This window comes from Dunckerocampus dactyliophorus, chromosome 13 (genome assembly GCF_027744805.1).
Source record: "Dunckerocampus dactyliophorus isolate RoL2022-P2 chromosome 13, RoL_Ddac_1.1, whole genome shotgun sequence".
In the NCBI taxonomy this organism is placed as follows: Eukaryota; Metazoa; Chordata; class Actinopteri; order Syngnathiformes; family Syngnathidae; genus Dunckerocampus; species Dunckerocampus dactyliophorus.
In genome coordinates, this window is record NC_072831.1 from 1,608,910 (window position 1) to 1,621,893 (window position 12,984).

The 12,984-nt window shown below is 39.2% G+C and overlaps 1 protein-coding gene across 4 annotated transcripts in view; it reads left to right on the top strand.

The window, feature by feature from the left end:
• The window catches only part of zfyve26 (zinc finger, FYVE domain containing 26), an 81,913-nt gene that overhangs the window by 597 nt on the left and 68,332 nt on the right, over positions 1-12,984 (top strand). For 3 of the 4 annotated variants that reach the window (XM_054797503.1, XM_054797501.1, XM_054797502.1), the window contains exons 2-7: positions 4,008-4,274; positions 4,371-4,446; positions 6,730-6,816; positions 6,890-7,018; positions 9,008-9,347; positions 9,421-9,545. In XM_054797503.1, the coding sequence (XP_054653478.1) occupies positions 4,072-4,274; positions 4,371-4,446; positions 6,730-6,816; positions 6,890-7,018; positions 9,008-9,347; positions 9,421-9,545 (960 nt within the window). In that variant the 5' untranslated portion in view covers positions 4,008-4,071. Of the gene's footprint in view, positions 1-4,007; positions 4,275-4,370; positions 4,447-6,729; positions 6,817-6,862; positions 7,019-9,007; positions 9,348-9,420; positions 9,546-12,984 lie in introns of all 4 variants that reach the window. The other variant, XM_054797504.1, reaches the window with a different exon arrangement.

Consider the following 12,984-nt stretch of genomic DNA (forward strand, 5'->3'; position numbering starts at 1 on the left):
TATCGACATTACCGAAAGTTAGCGCGGACTTTCGGCAAGACTGAAGCTAATGCTAATGCTAACTTGACATATAGCCACTTGTCATTTCCGTGAAAGGACTATTGCTTCATGTAAACCCATCTGGATTTTCTCTTTAGTCATGCCAGCAACGTAAATGAAAGTATTTTTTGGACTTTATATCACTTAAGCTGTTGTTGTGCAAACCTGAATTTGGGATCAATATAAACCATGGATGTCCAAACAGAGGCCCTGGGCCGTTTTTTTTTTTATTGGCCTGCGGTATGAAAGTTAATTTGTTTCTTTATTATTTATTTTTTAAGCACAGAATTTATGTAGCTGAATTTTATGAATTTTATGAATCTAACTTTTTTACGTGATTTTATACAGAAAACTTCATTGAATAAAAACATTGCATGCAAAATGCATGTCTTTTGAAATTCACTGCATTAAAATACAGACACTAAAAATTCAGTTGGTTAAAATACAATTTTTTACAATTCCCTTGATAAAAATTTGTCTCAAAATTGACATATACACTTCAAATTAAGACTCAGTGTATCGATTCTGTCTCAGAGCCAGCGAATCAGGTATAAAGTGCATCGTCACATGACACGGGTCTTCCAAAAAATGGAAGTGTATGTGTGAGTTTTGAAACATCTAAATTACTTGCACAGATTTTTTTTACACTGATTATCTGGAAACTGAATTGTTAAAATACTATGTTTTAACATGTTTAACTATGTTTTTTTAACGCTAACTTTTCATATCAAATCTTATTCAATTCCATTTTTCAGCATAATATCATGTAAAAAAAGCCAAAATAATTTCACAAAATTGAAATGCAATAAATTGATTTACATAAATTTAAAGTCCAAAAAAGTCTTTAGTAATATAGAAACAAATGAACCTTCATCCCACCGCCCATTTTGCAAGAGAACACAGCATACACTAGGTCCCCAACTTACGAACACAATTGGTTCCAGACGACCGTTCTTAAGTGGAATTGTTCTTAAGTAGGGTAAAAGGTAGTATTACCAATGATATAGGTACTACATGTACGTGTATACATATACAGTATATGTGTATGTATGTAAATATGAGTTTGGATGCAGTAGTAATATTAAACCAGGATAATTCATGAAAAAACAATAATAAAAGTGATATAATAATACGTAATGATAAATGTTATTTACCTTTGAAGAGGAGTGGTCGAGCATACGTCGTTGTGGAGGAGGAGGAGGAGTTATTTAAAAAAGTACAAATGGTGGTGGTGGTTAGACTCTTCTAAAAGAGGTAGTGTTCTGTGGGTGGTGTAGAATTAAGCAGGCCTATTAACTCTTCATAAACTTTAATCACACGCTCTGTCAGGGTTGTATCATACAACTACAATTTAGCTTTCCATTTCTCCTTTACACTCTCTCCCCAGCATCTTCCTCTCCTGTTGGTCCCATTAGCAGTGTAACAGTGCCCTCTACTGGTCAAGCATGTAGCGGTATAAATATGGAGTTACTACAAGGCAAAATACATGAAAATGTAGACCAGTCAGCTTGCATTCGTATCTCCGAATGTTCACAAGTCGGATGTTCGTAAGTTGGGGACCTAGTGTACAGTATATGAAAAATTAGACAATTTATTAAGAATTTATTAAGCTACATGACACTGTGGGTTCCCTTAGCAGCTCCTTCAGCAGCAGACTGTTACACCCACGGTGTAAGAAGGAGAGGTTCCGCAGGTCCTTCATACCGACCTCTGTCAGGCTCTACAACACCTGCACCACCTGAACCATGTTGTAGTCACTATGTATTCTTTACTTGCGTATCTTGCTTGCTGCTGTAACAAGTGAATTTCCCTGCTGTGGGATTAATAAAGTACAAATACAAATATAAAGAGGAAAAAAAATAATTAATGAAGAATGCCATCATTTATATTCTGAAAAAATATAATTTTAGCAGCAAAGTTGAAGTAAAGAAAAAAGACATTTGTTTTAAAGTCGTAATATTATGAAAAACAAACAAAACAATGAATAAAATTGTAATGTTTGGAAAATAAGGTTGAAGACAAGTTATAATATGGGAATTAAAGTCAAAATATGATACACTGCTCAAAAAAATTAAAGGAACACTTCGAAAAATTAGGAGCATGCCCCGACGTTGTCAGGCATGCGTACAAGCACGTGGGGGCCACACAAACTACTGAGAATCATTTTGAGTTGCTACAATGACATTTTAGCTAAATGGACCAGTGTGCTGCATCATTTTTTCACTTTCATTTTTGGGGTGTCTTTGATTTCCCCCCTCTATAGGGTGATCATTTTCATTTCTATCAAATGATGTGGCATCATTTTGTTACTAATACATCACCCACTTATTATCAGGAAACATATTCAACATCATTTTTCCCCCAGTTTAGATCTGATGTGTTTTCAAAGTGTTCCTTTCATTTTTTTGAGCAGTATATTTGGTATTATGAGGAGAAAATTTACAAGAAGAAAGTTTGAAATCGTTGAACTGAAAAAAAACAGAAATAAAATTGTAATTTTACAAGAATAAAGTCAAAAAGTTAAGAGAAAAAAGAATAACTTAATAATATGAGGAAAAAAATGTCATTGTAGTAGCATAGAGTTGAAATAGTCAAGAAAAAAAGTTTTTTTTTTAAGTCGTAATGTTCTGAGAAACAAAACAAAATATATTGTTTTTGGGAAAGTAGGTTGGGGGGAAAAGTTATAATATTATGGGAATAAAGTCATAACATTACTAGAAAAAGTCGTCATCTTAAAGCTTCAGTTTCTAAAAATGTTTCTAAAATTTTTTAAGTCGTAATGTAAGAAACAAATCAAAATAAATTAAAAGTAGGTTGGGGGGGAAAGTTATAATATGATGGGAATAAAGTCATAATTTTACGGGAAAAATGTAATATTCTGAGCAAAACAATTTTTAGAAGCATGGAGTTTGAAGTATTAAAAAGGAAAATATTTTAGTCTTAATAAAAAAAGTTGTTTTTGGAAAATTAGGTTGGGGAAAATGTTGATGATGTTATAGGAATGAAGTCGTAATATTACGAGAAGAAAATGTATGATTATTAAAGAAAGTGGAAATATTTGGGATAAAATGTGGAAAAAAGAAAAGAGCAAAGTTAATATTCTTACTAGGCTTTGTCACCTATGCACCCCTCATCAAAATCTTAAGACCAGTTGAAAAATTGCTAGAATTTTCATTTTGCACATTTGGATCTTAATGAGGTTTTAAGTAGAGCTACAATATGCAAAACAAGAAGGGGGGGGTGAGACAACAAGCATTTTGAAAAAGTCATTAATTGAAAACAACAATTCAACTGAAATAGGCTGTTTATCAGCTGATCAAAAAAAACCTCTCCAAACCAGAACCAAAAATGTTGTCAGTAGGACTCAGTAATGAGGAGCTCCACCGTTCTTGTTCATCACTTCCAAAATGGCTTTGGGCATGCTTGATGTCAGTGTTTCCAGGAGGCTAGTGGGAACATTGCTCCAAGTGGTGAAGATGGCTTCACCAAGGCCATCAACTGTCTGGAACTGATGGCCATTTTTAGAAACTTCCCTTGCCATCCATCCCAAATGTTCTCTATGGGATTGAAATCAGGATGGTCCAAAAGAGCTAAACTTTTGATCAGCTGATAAACAACCTATTTCAGTTGAATTGTTTTCAAGAAATGACTTTTTCAATATGCTTGTTGTCTCACCCCCCCTTCATGTTTTGCATATTGTAGCTCTACTTAAAACCTCATTAAGATCCAAATGTGCAAAATGAAAATTCTAGCAATTTTTCAACTGGTCTTAAGATTTTGATCAGGAGTGTATGACAAAGCTGAGATGCACTTTATTCTCTAAATATGTACAGTATATAACTTCTTAGTACATCTAGTACAAAAGTGGCAAAGTTGCATCCTATCATTTTCCACTCTGGACACACGTGATGTAAGCAGTCTGACAAGCTGCCTTAGAGACATTGAAATGATTGCTATTTTGCTTCAAGGTCAAGAAGCCCCCATCCCCTGGAACACCTGAGCACACCTTCACTGAGCCAGATCAGTGCCCCAATGGAGCCGGCCTCGCATCCCATTGGCTGTGAGGCCAAGACCTCGCTGCGGGACCTCTTTGAATACTTCAAGAGGTGCCTGAGGTGCGGGGAGTGGGAGCTGGCCAGCGCCTGCGTGCCACAGCTGGTCAGGTCCGCAGGAGGACACTCGGGGAAGCTTCAGGAGATACTGAAGGCTGCTGTCTGTCATCCTTACAAGCTGAAGTGGGTACACATCATACTGTGTTCCAGTGCTTTTCCTAGCTTTGTTTCAGTTCATTTTCATGTTTTTTTTTTCCCCAAATAAATGTGCCTTTTTAGATGGCAGTCTATGGGCAGTCCGCACAAGCTGGCTTGGTTTTGGCTTCAAGTCTTGGAGAAATGGACAGAAGAGCAGGTAAAGTGGAACTAACACACAGGTGTCAAACTCAAGACCTGGGGGCCAGATTCGGCACGCCGTAGTGTTTTGTGGCCTGCGAAAGCTTGGAAATAATGCACATCAGAAAGACACTTAGGCTTTTATTATTTTATGATTTTTAGTGTTGTTTTCTGAAATTATTTTTATACATACACACAGTAAAAAACCAAAAAACCAAACAGTTTTCCTGTTTACGGTATATATTTATTGTAAAACAAAATAAAAAACAATGCAAGACTTTTTTATTTGATTGTTTTTAGTATTACTATTGTATTACTATTATTTATCCATCCATTTTCTTTGCTGCTTTTCCTCATTAGGGTCGGGGGGTACTTTTATGTATGTGCATTTTTATTAAAAAAAAATATATATATATATATATTTATAGTTAAAAAATAAAATAAATGTCGTCTGAGCTATCCTTCAGAGGACATGGCAAGCCCATCTTACAGAGGTACTATCCCTCCCTTAACATCCCGTATACCCCAATATTTTTTTTTTCAACCATGCTTCAACAGAAATATTGAAAAAAATAAACTCATGAAACAGGCCTGGACCAAAATGATGGCACCCCATAACTTAATATCTTGTTGCACATCCTTTTGAGGCAACCACTGCAATCAAACGATTCCTGGAAGTGTCAATGAGACTTTTGCACTTCTCAGTAGGTATTTTGGTCCACTCCTCATGAGCAAATGACTCCAGTTGTCTCAGGGTTGAAGGGTGCCTTTTCCAGAAGGCATGTTTCAGCTCCTTCCAAAGATGAAGGCCAGGGCTCATAGAAGGCCACTTTAGAATAGTCCAGTGTTGTCCTCTGAGCCATTCTTGGGTGTTTTTAGCTGTGTTTTGGGTCATTGTCCTGTTGCAAGACCCATGACCTGCGACTGAGACCAAGCTTTCTGACACTGGCCAGCACATTTCTCTCTAGAATCCCTTGATAGTCTTGAGATGTCATTGTACCCTGCACAGATTCCAGACACCCTGTGCCAGATGCAGCAAAGCAGCCCCAGAACATAACAGCCTGCTCCATGTTTCACAGTAGGGACAGTGTTCTTTTCTTGATCTGCTTCATTTTTTCGTCTGTGAACGTAGAGCTGATGTGCCTTGCCAAAAAGTTCCATTTTTTCTCCTCTGTCCATAGGACATTCTCCCAGAAGCTCATGTAGTCTGGCAAAGTCCAGTCTGGCTTTTTTAGGACTTGTTTTCAACAGTGGGGTCCTCCTTGGTCTTCTCCCATTAAGTCCACTGTGGCCCAAACAACGACGGATGGTGGGATCTGACACTGATGTTCCTTGAGCTTGAAGTTCGCTTTTAATCTCTTTACAAGTTTTTCTGGGCTCTTTCGTGACCATTTGTATTATCCGTCTCTTTGATTTGTCATCAATTTTCCTCCTGCGGCCACGTCCAGGGAGGTTGGCTACAGTCCCATGGATCTTCCATTTCTGAATAATATGTGCAACTGTTGTCACAGGAACATCAAGCTGCTTGGAGATGGTCTTCTAGCCTTTACCTTTAACATGCTTGTCCATCATTTTCTTTCTAATCTCCTGAGACAATGTTTTCTTTGCTTCCTCTGGTCCATGTTGAGTGTGGTACACACCATGTGACCAAACAGCACAGGGACTGACTGTAGTCCTATCTATAGGCCCAGGGACTGATGGCAAGGTTGTAGACACCTGTTAGTGGACACACTTTGAATTGACATGTCCCTTTGCTCACAATATTTTCACTCTTTTCTAGGGGTGCCATCATTTTGGTCCAGGCCCGTTTCATGAGTTTATTTTTTTCAATATTTCTGTTGAAGCCTGGTTGAAAAGCAATGTGTGACGTTCATTGGCTACATTTCATAGAATTTTTATCTATTATTACTTTTTTCAGTTTCAAGTTATTTCTGTGACCATTGTGAGTTTTTCTTTCGTTGAACGGAGGGTACCAACACTTTTGTCCACGTGTGTAACATCATTATAGCCCTCGTATTACCCAATTTAGTAGACACAATCAGAGTTAATAAGCCATTTAAGGCTTAAATGAAACTCCTGTTCGTGTGTGTTGCAGTAAATGCCAGTAGGGACTTTGGTGGCGGGTGGACAGATATGAGGACAGGAAGTGGCATCGGAGGTTCAAAGTTGAGATTTAGCTTTTATGATCATTTAAACCTTTTCTGGTGATCACGTCTGGCCCTCTCACTAAACACAGAAAACAGCAACAGCAGAAATGTGTGATATTTATATGCATTGGTAACCATTCAATTCCCCATGGCAGGTTTCTCCTAGCATCAAAAGAGAGCTGGAGTTCCTCCTCCTGTTGGAGCATCTGTGGTCAGAGGGCCTCGAGGAGCCTCTTCTTCAGGTTGCACTGTCTGACCCTATTAGTCATCTCTCGCTATCTATTGCAGACTATGACATCACCTGTGTTCCAGCAGCAGGTGCAGCAGGCGTTTAGCACCTCAGAAGCGCTAACGTCCACGCATGCCGCCGTGGAGTGTTGCCTGCAGACCTTACTGGAGAAGAAGAGGCCTCGACTTGCTCAGTTGCTCGCTCATTTCTTACAGGTACCGTGCCATCAAATTGCAGTAGGGTAAGCCCTCGCTAATAAATTAATTCCTGCCAAGTAGGATCCCTTATTTGAAATTATGAAATGTTTTGGTAGAGCATAAAAAAACCTGTTTACCACCGCTTAACATTAATAAAGCCCTCTAGATATTAAATACCACCCTTTATAGTCACCTTTACACTCCAATTAGTAGACATAATAAGAGAAAACAAGGCATAAGAGACAAAACCTTTTTACCGCCTTCCAAATACGCTTTTTAACATTATTAGAGCTCTCTAGACACAAAATAATACCCCTATAGTCACCTTTACACTCTGATTACCCAATATAGTCAACATAATAAGAGAAAATAAGACATAAGACACATAAAACCTTTTGACTGCCTTCTAAATGTGCTTTTTAACATTATTAGAGCCCTCTAGACATGAAATAAAACCCCTAGTCACCTTTACACTCCAATTACCCAAACCCAATATAGTAGACATAAGACAAAGTAAGACATAATTAACCTTTCTACCACCTTCTAAATATGCTTTTTAACATGATTAGAGTTCTATAGACAAACTGTAACACCTCTAAAATTGCTTTTACACACTACGATTACTCTATCGTAGACAAAAGAGAAAATAAGACATAGCAAACCTGTTTACGACCTTCTTAATATGCTTTTTAACATGATTAGACCCTCTACACATGAAATAACACCCCTACAGTCACCTTTACACTCCTATTACCCAGTATTGTACCCACACTTAAGAAATGTTCTTTTTGTAAACGTCATAATATTATGAGGAACAAACAAAATCAGGAAAAAGTTGTAATTTTTGGTTAAATTAGGTTGGGGAAAAGTTATGATACTATGAGAATAAGGTCCAAATATTAGATAAAAGCAAATATCATACAAACAAAAAAAAAACAACAACAGCAGCAGCAGAAATAGGAAAAAAAACAGCTGTAATTTTAGCTTGGGGGAGAAAGTGAAAATATTATGGGAATAAAGACAAAATATTATGGGAATAAAGTTGTAACTACAAGCAGAAAATTTGCAAGAAGAAATAGTTGGATGAAAAACAAGAAATGGAAAGCACAGCTGTAATTTTACCAGAATGATGTCAAAATATTAAGAGAAAAAAAGTTTTTTTCTAACGAGAAGAAAAGTCTCAAATTTATGACAAACTTGTAATATTATTACGATAATGTCATTTAATAATGTCATTTTAGTAGCATAGAGTGTTATTTTTGTTAATGTTATTTTTCTAAAAAGTCAATGTGCAGAAACAAACAACAAAATAAAGTTAGAATTTGTGGAAAATTAGGTTGGGGAAAAAGTTACAATATTATGGGAATAAAGTCATGATATTATTAAAGAACATTTACAGGAAGAAATTTGAAATTGCTGGAACACTTAAAAATAAAAACAGAAATAATTTTTCAAGAATAAAGTCAAAATATTAAGAAAAAAAGCATTTTCTAACAAGAAAAAAGCTGCAATTTTACAAGAATATACTGGTAATATTATGAGGAAAAATAATGTCATTTTAGTAGCATAGAGTTGAAATATTCAATAAAAAATACCTTTTTTTTTTTTTTTTTTTAAGTTGTACAAATATGAGGAACAAACAAAAAAAATTTGGTTGTGGAAAACGTTATATCATGAGAATAAAGTCAAAATATCGTGTGAATAAAGTCTGAATATTACCAGGAGAAAATTTACAAAGGAAGTTGAATTATTCACAAAACAGCAAAAATGGAAAAAAGAGTGAAGTTGATATGAATAATCTTCTTTTTCATCTGTGAGACAAAGCTAAGATGCACTTTTTTCTTGAAATATATGTAACGTCCTAGCATATCTACATGTGTTGCTTTACAAAATATCATCCTCTCATTTTTCACTATGTGGACGTCGCTGGAGAGAAAAGCGTGTGAGCACGCCTGGTTTACGTTTTTGTCCCATAAGAAATGCTAACAAATGTTGCATCTCGTTTAGGGTGAGTCGAGCATCAGCGGCGCCGCCCTGCAGCACGTGTTCATCCGCCACCTGCTGGACAAACTAGCAAAGCCCGAGACCGGAGCGGGGAGGTCGGACGATTGGGTGGAGGAGACCTACAGCGTGTTGGCTGTGATGCCGTGGAACGCCAGCGGTGGCAACGGCCAGTTGGAGGCGCTGTGCGAAGCACTGTGGGCGGCCATAGACGGGCCGCTGACGGAGGAGAGGGTCCTGAGCTCGCTGCTTCGGCCGCAATGCGACGATCTCGTGTCGGCGTACGGCTCGGCCACGCTGAGGCTGCAGAGGGATCGTCTGCTGAGGAGCGCGCCTGACCCCCCAGGTGCGTCCCACCGCCCTGTTGGTTGCACCCTCACCTGTTTGTTGAGTAACATTGCCGTATTTTTCTTTTTCAGTGCACCTATCCGAAGCAGGAAAACTGTCTCTCAGTCTGTGTTGCCATAAGGATCGTCCATCTGTGTGGAAGATGATCTACTTTGAGTGCCTGAGTAGCGGGAAGCACTTCCTTGAGCAGGTCTTGGTAAGTGGACTCACCCCACATCCTGTTTGGAGCTCACTAGTTTGAATGTTATAAAACAAAACAAAACTGGGGCCTCACTTGTAGAAATCTGACTAAAAGTCTGCGTGTGCCAGAAACCCAAAATGTGCGTATGGACAAAAATATTCAGACCTAAAAAAAAAAAAAAAAAGAGGTAGCATACGCACACATTCATGCAATTTGTGCTTCATCTGCTGTCCCAATGTGCCTACGCAACTCCACCCCACGTCACGCCCCCTCCACACTGTTAATTTGCCATAAATGGTCAATGCAAAGTGGCTCATGAATGCGACGTCCGTATTTAATGACCCTTGACTGCATTACGCTCGGTTCTTCTGAATCATGGCTGCTGAAAATGCCAAAGATGAAGAAGTGGAACTTCACTGAAACTGAGGTGGACATCTTAGTTGGAGAGCTGGAGGCCCGTAAAAACATGTTTGGAGGACACAGCAGTGGCATAACAAGAGGGAGCAGTGGCGGAGCTACTGTATGTGTTGACCAAGGGTGACCATGCCCACCTGTCAGGTTCAAACTCCTGTGACACTTGTAAAACACAGCAAAATTACAGAAGAGACAAGACAACAAACGTATCTTTTTACTCGCGAGGAGAACGGAAAGGTCGCACCAGAGTTGCCTTCCCAAACCGCTCTGAATACGTTCTCTGAGCTCTCGCTTTTTATTTGGGTGTTCCCTATCTACAAGGTTGTGCAACTCTAAGGGATGGGGTGAGCAACGCAGCTGCACAACTGTGCTTGTCTTTTCTTATATGTATGCGTCTCTGTGGCAGTTATCAGTAATACATGTGTGGTATGAAACACATTTCAGCACAGCCTCGAAGGACATCGGTTAGTATGTGACTGCATCCTTGGAGTCAGCAGACACCGTGGCGCCGTGAGTCGCCATCTTCTCTGTTGCTAGGTCACCGCTGCATTCCTAAAACAGACATTCCTACAGGGCAACACACTTTCACACTACTACGATACATGCGTGATAATTATACTGCTGGTTAATTATGTCCAGTTCCAACACCACTCTTGGTCACTCTCCGGCCACCCCACTGGCAATCTAGACATTTCAGGTATCGACTTATTGCCACCGCTATGTGAGAAATGGTCTCACCTTGGCCACCCCAGTCAAAAATTTCTGGCTGCGCCACTCAGAAGGAGACAAGCGAGTGGCAGCTAGTAGCGTCCGCTGTCAACTGCATCAGTGGAACGGGGCACACAGTGGCAGAACTTAAAAGAAAGTGGTTGGATCTCACACATTTCCGTTTTTAGTGAGCCTGTTTCTAATTGATACCACATTTTAGATGAACATAAGCTTAGCAAAATCTCTTCCATTTAAAGGTCGACACAATGACTCAAAATGGGGAAGAAGTTATGTTGAAAATCAATTGCTGTTCTTCCAGATGGATAGTTTAAAAATATTTAACTTGATGATGACATGAACACCATAAAAATATTAGGTATACACCAGGTTCCCAACTTATGAACACAATTGGTTCCAGACGACCGTTCTTAAGTGGAATTGTTCTTAAGTAGGGTAAAAGGTAATATTACCAATGATATAGGTACTACATGTACGTGTATACATATACAGTATATGTGTATGTATGGAAATATGAGTTGGATGCAGTAGTAATATTAAACCAGCATAATGAATGAAAAAAACAATAATAAAAGTGATATAATAATACGTAATGATAAATGTTATTTACCTTTAAAGAGGAGTGGTCGAGCATACGTCGTTGTGGTGGAGGAGGAGGAGGAGTTATTGAAAAAAGGACAAATGGTGGTGGTGGTTAGACTCTTCTAAAAGAGGTAGTGTTCTGTGGGTGGTGTAGAATTAAGCAGGCCTATTAACTCTTCATAAACTTTAATCACACGCTCTCTCCGGGTTGTATCATACAGCTACAACTTAGCCTTCCTCCCTGTCCCGTCTTCCTCTCCTGTTGGTCCTATTATGTCTATGTACCATGTATTCTTTACTTGAGTATCTTGCTTGCTGCTGTAACAAGTGAATTTACCTGCTGTGGGATTAATAAAGTACAATACAATACAATACAGTACAATACAATTAGCAGTGTCACAGTGCCCTCTACTGTCGAAGCATGTAGCAGTATAAATATGGAGTTGCTACAGAGCAATACATGAAAATATAGACCAGTCAGCTTGCGTTCATATTTCCAAATGTTCCCAAGTCGGATGTTCGTAAGTAGAGAACCCAGTGTATTGGATGTGTGTTATTTCAAAGCACAACAAAAGAAAAGGCCATCATTTAGGAAAGAGAAAGTTTACGCACACGGCCCTGACACTGTCCTCTCAAATAAAGGCCGTGGTTAGACAAATAAATGTTGATGGCATACTTTACATATGCAGAAAAAAAACTTTATTTGTTTTATAAACTGTCGAGAAACGGAGCACTAAGGATATTAGCTCTGTGTCTCTTGATCCCGAGAATTCTTTTTTTCTTAATGAGGTTTTAAGTAGAGCTACAATATGCAAAAGCAAGAAGGGGGGGTGAGACAAAAAACATTTGGAACTTAGAATTTAATCAAAACAAAAAAAAACTGAAATAGGTTGTTTATCACCTGATCAAAAGTTTAAGGCCACAGGCTATAAAAGCCAAAATCTGCTTAAAATGTTCATTTTCTGTCGGGCATTCCCCCTGTCATGCCCTCCTGATGGTGAAGCTAAGAAGCTTTCTCTTTTCCAACGTGGTGGGATTGTGGAGCTGCATAAGCAAGGCCTCTCGCAGCGTGCCATGGCTGCTGAGGTTGGGAGCAGGAAATCAGTCATTCTACTTTTTTGGAAAGATCCTGAGCATTATGGAACAAAAAAGTCAAGTGGTAGACCCAAAAACATCACACCTGCGCTGAGCCGGAGGATCCCATTGGCTGTCATCAAGACACAGGGCGGTCTTCCACCCACATGAAGGTCCTTACTGGTGCCGACTGCAGCGCAATAACCATCAGACGGCATCTGCGGAAAAAGGATTTAAAAAAACAAGTTCAAAGACCTTGTCTCCAACACCACAAAAGTGCCCGTTTCGACTTTGCCAGGGAGCATCAAACATGGGACATTGAAAGGTGAAACAAAGTTTTATTCTCTGATGAGAAAAAATGTAACCTTGACGGTCCAGATGGCTTCCAACGTTACTGGCATGACAAGGAGATCCCACCTGAGATGTTTTCTACCCGGCACAGTGGAGGGGGGCCATCATGGTCTGGGGTGCTTTTTCATTCAGTGGAACACCGGAGCTTCATGTGGTGCGGGGTCGTCAAACGGATGCAGATGTTGGGGCGGGCATCCCTCTTGACTGAGGGCCCTCGTGTGTGTGGTACCAGCTGGGTTCTTCAACAGGACAACACTGCAACCGTATGCAGCTTTAAATGGAGACATACCTGGAGCCGAGCTGACGA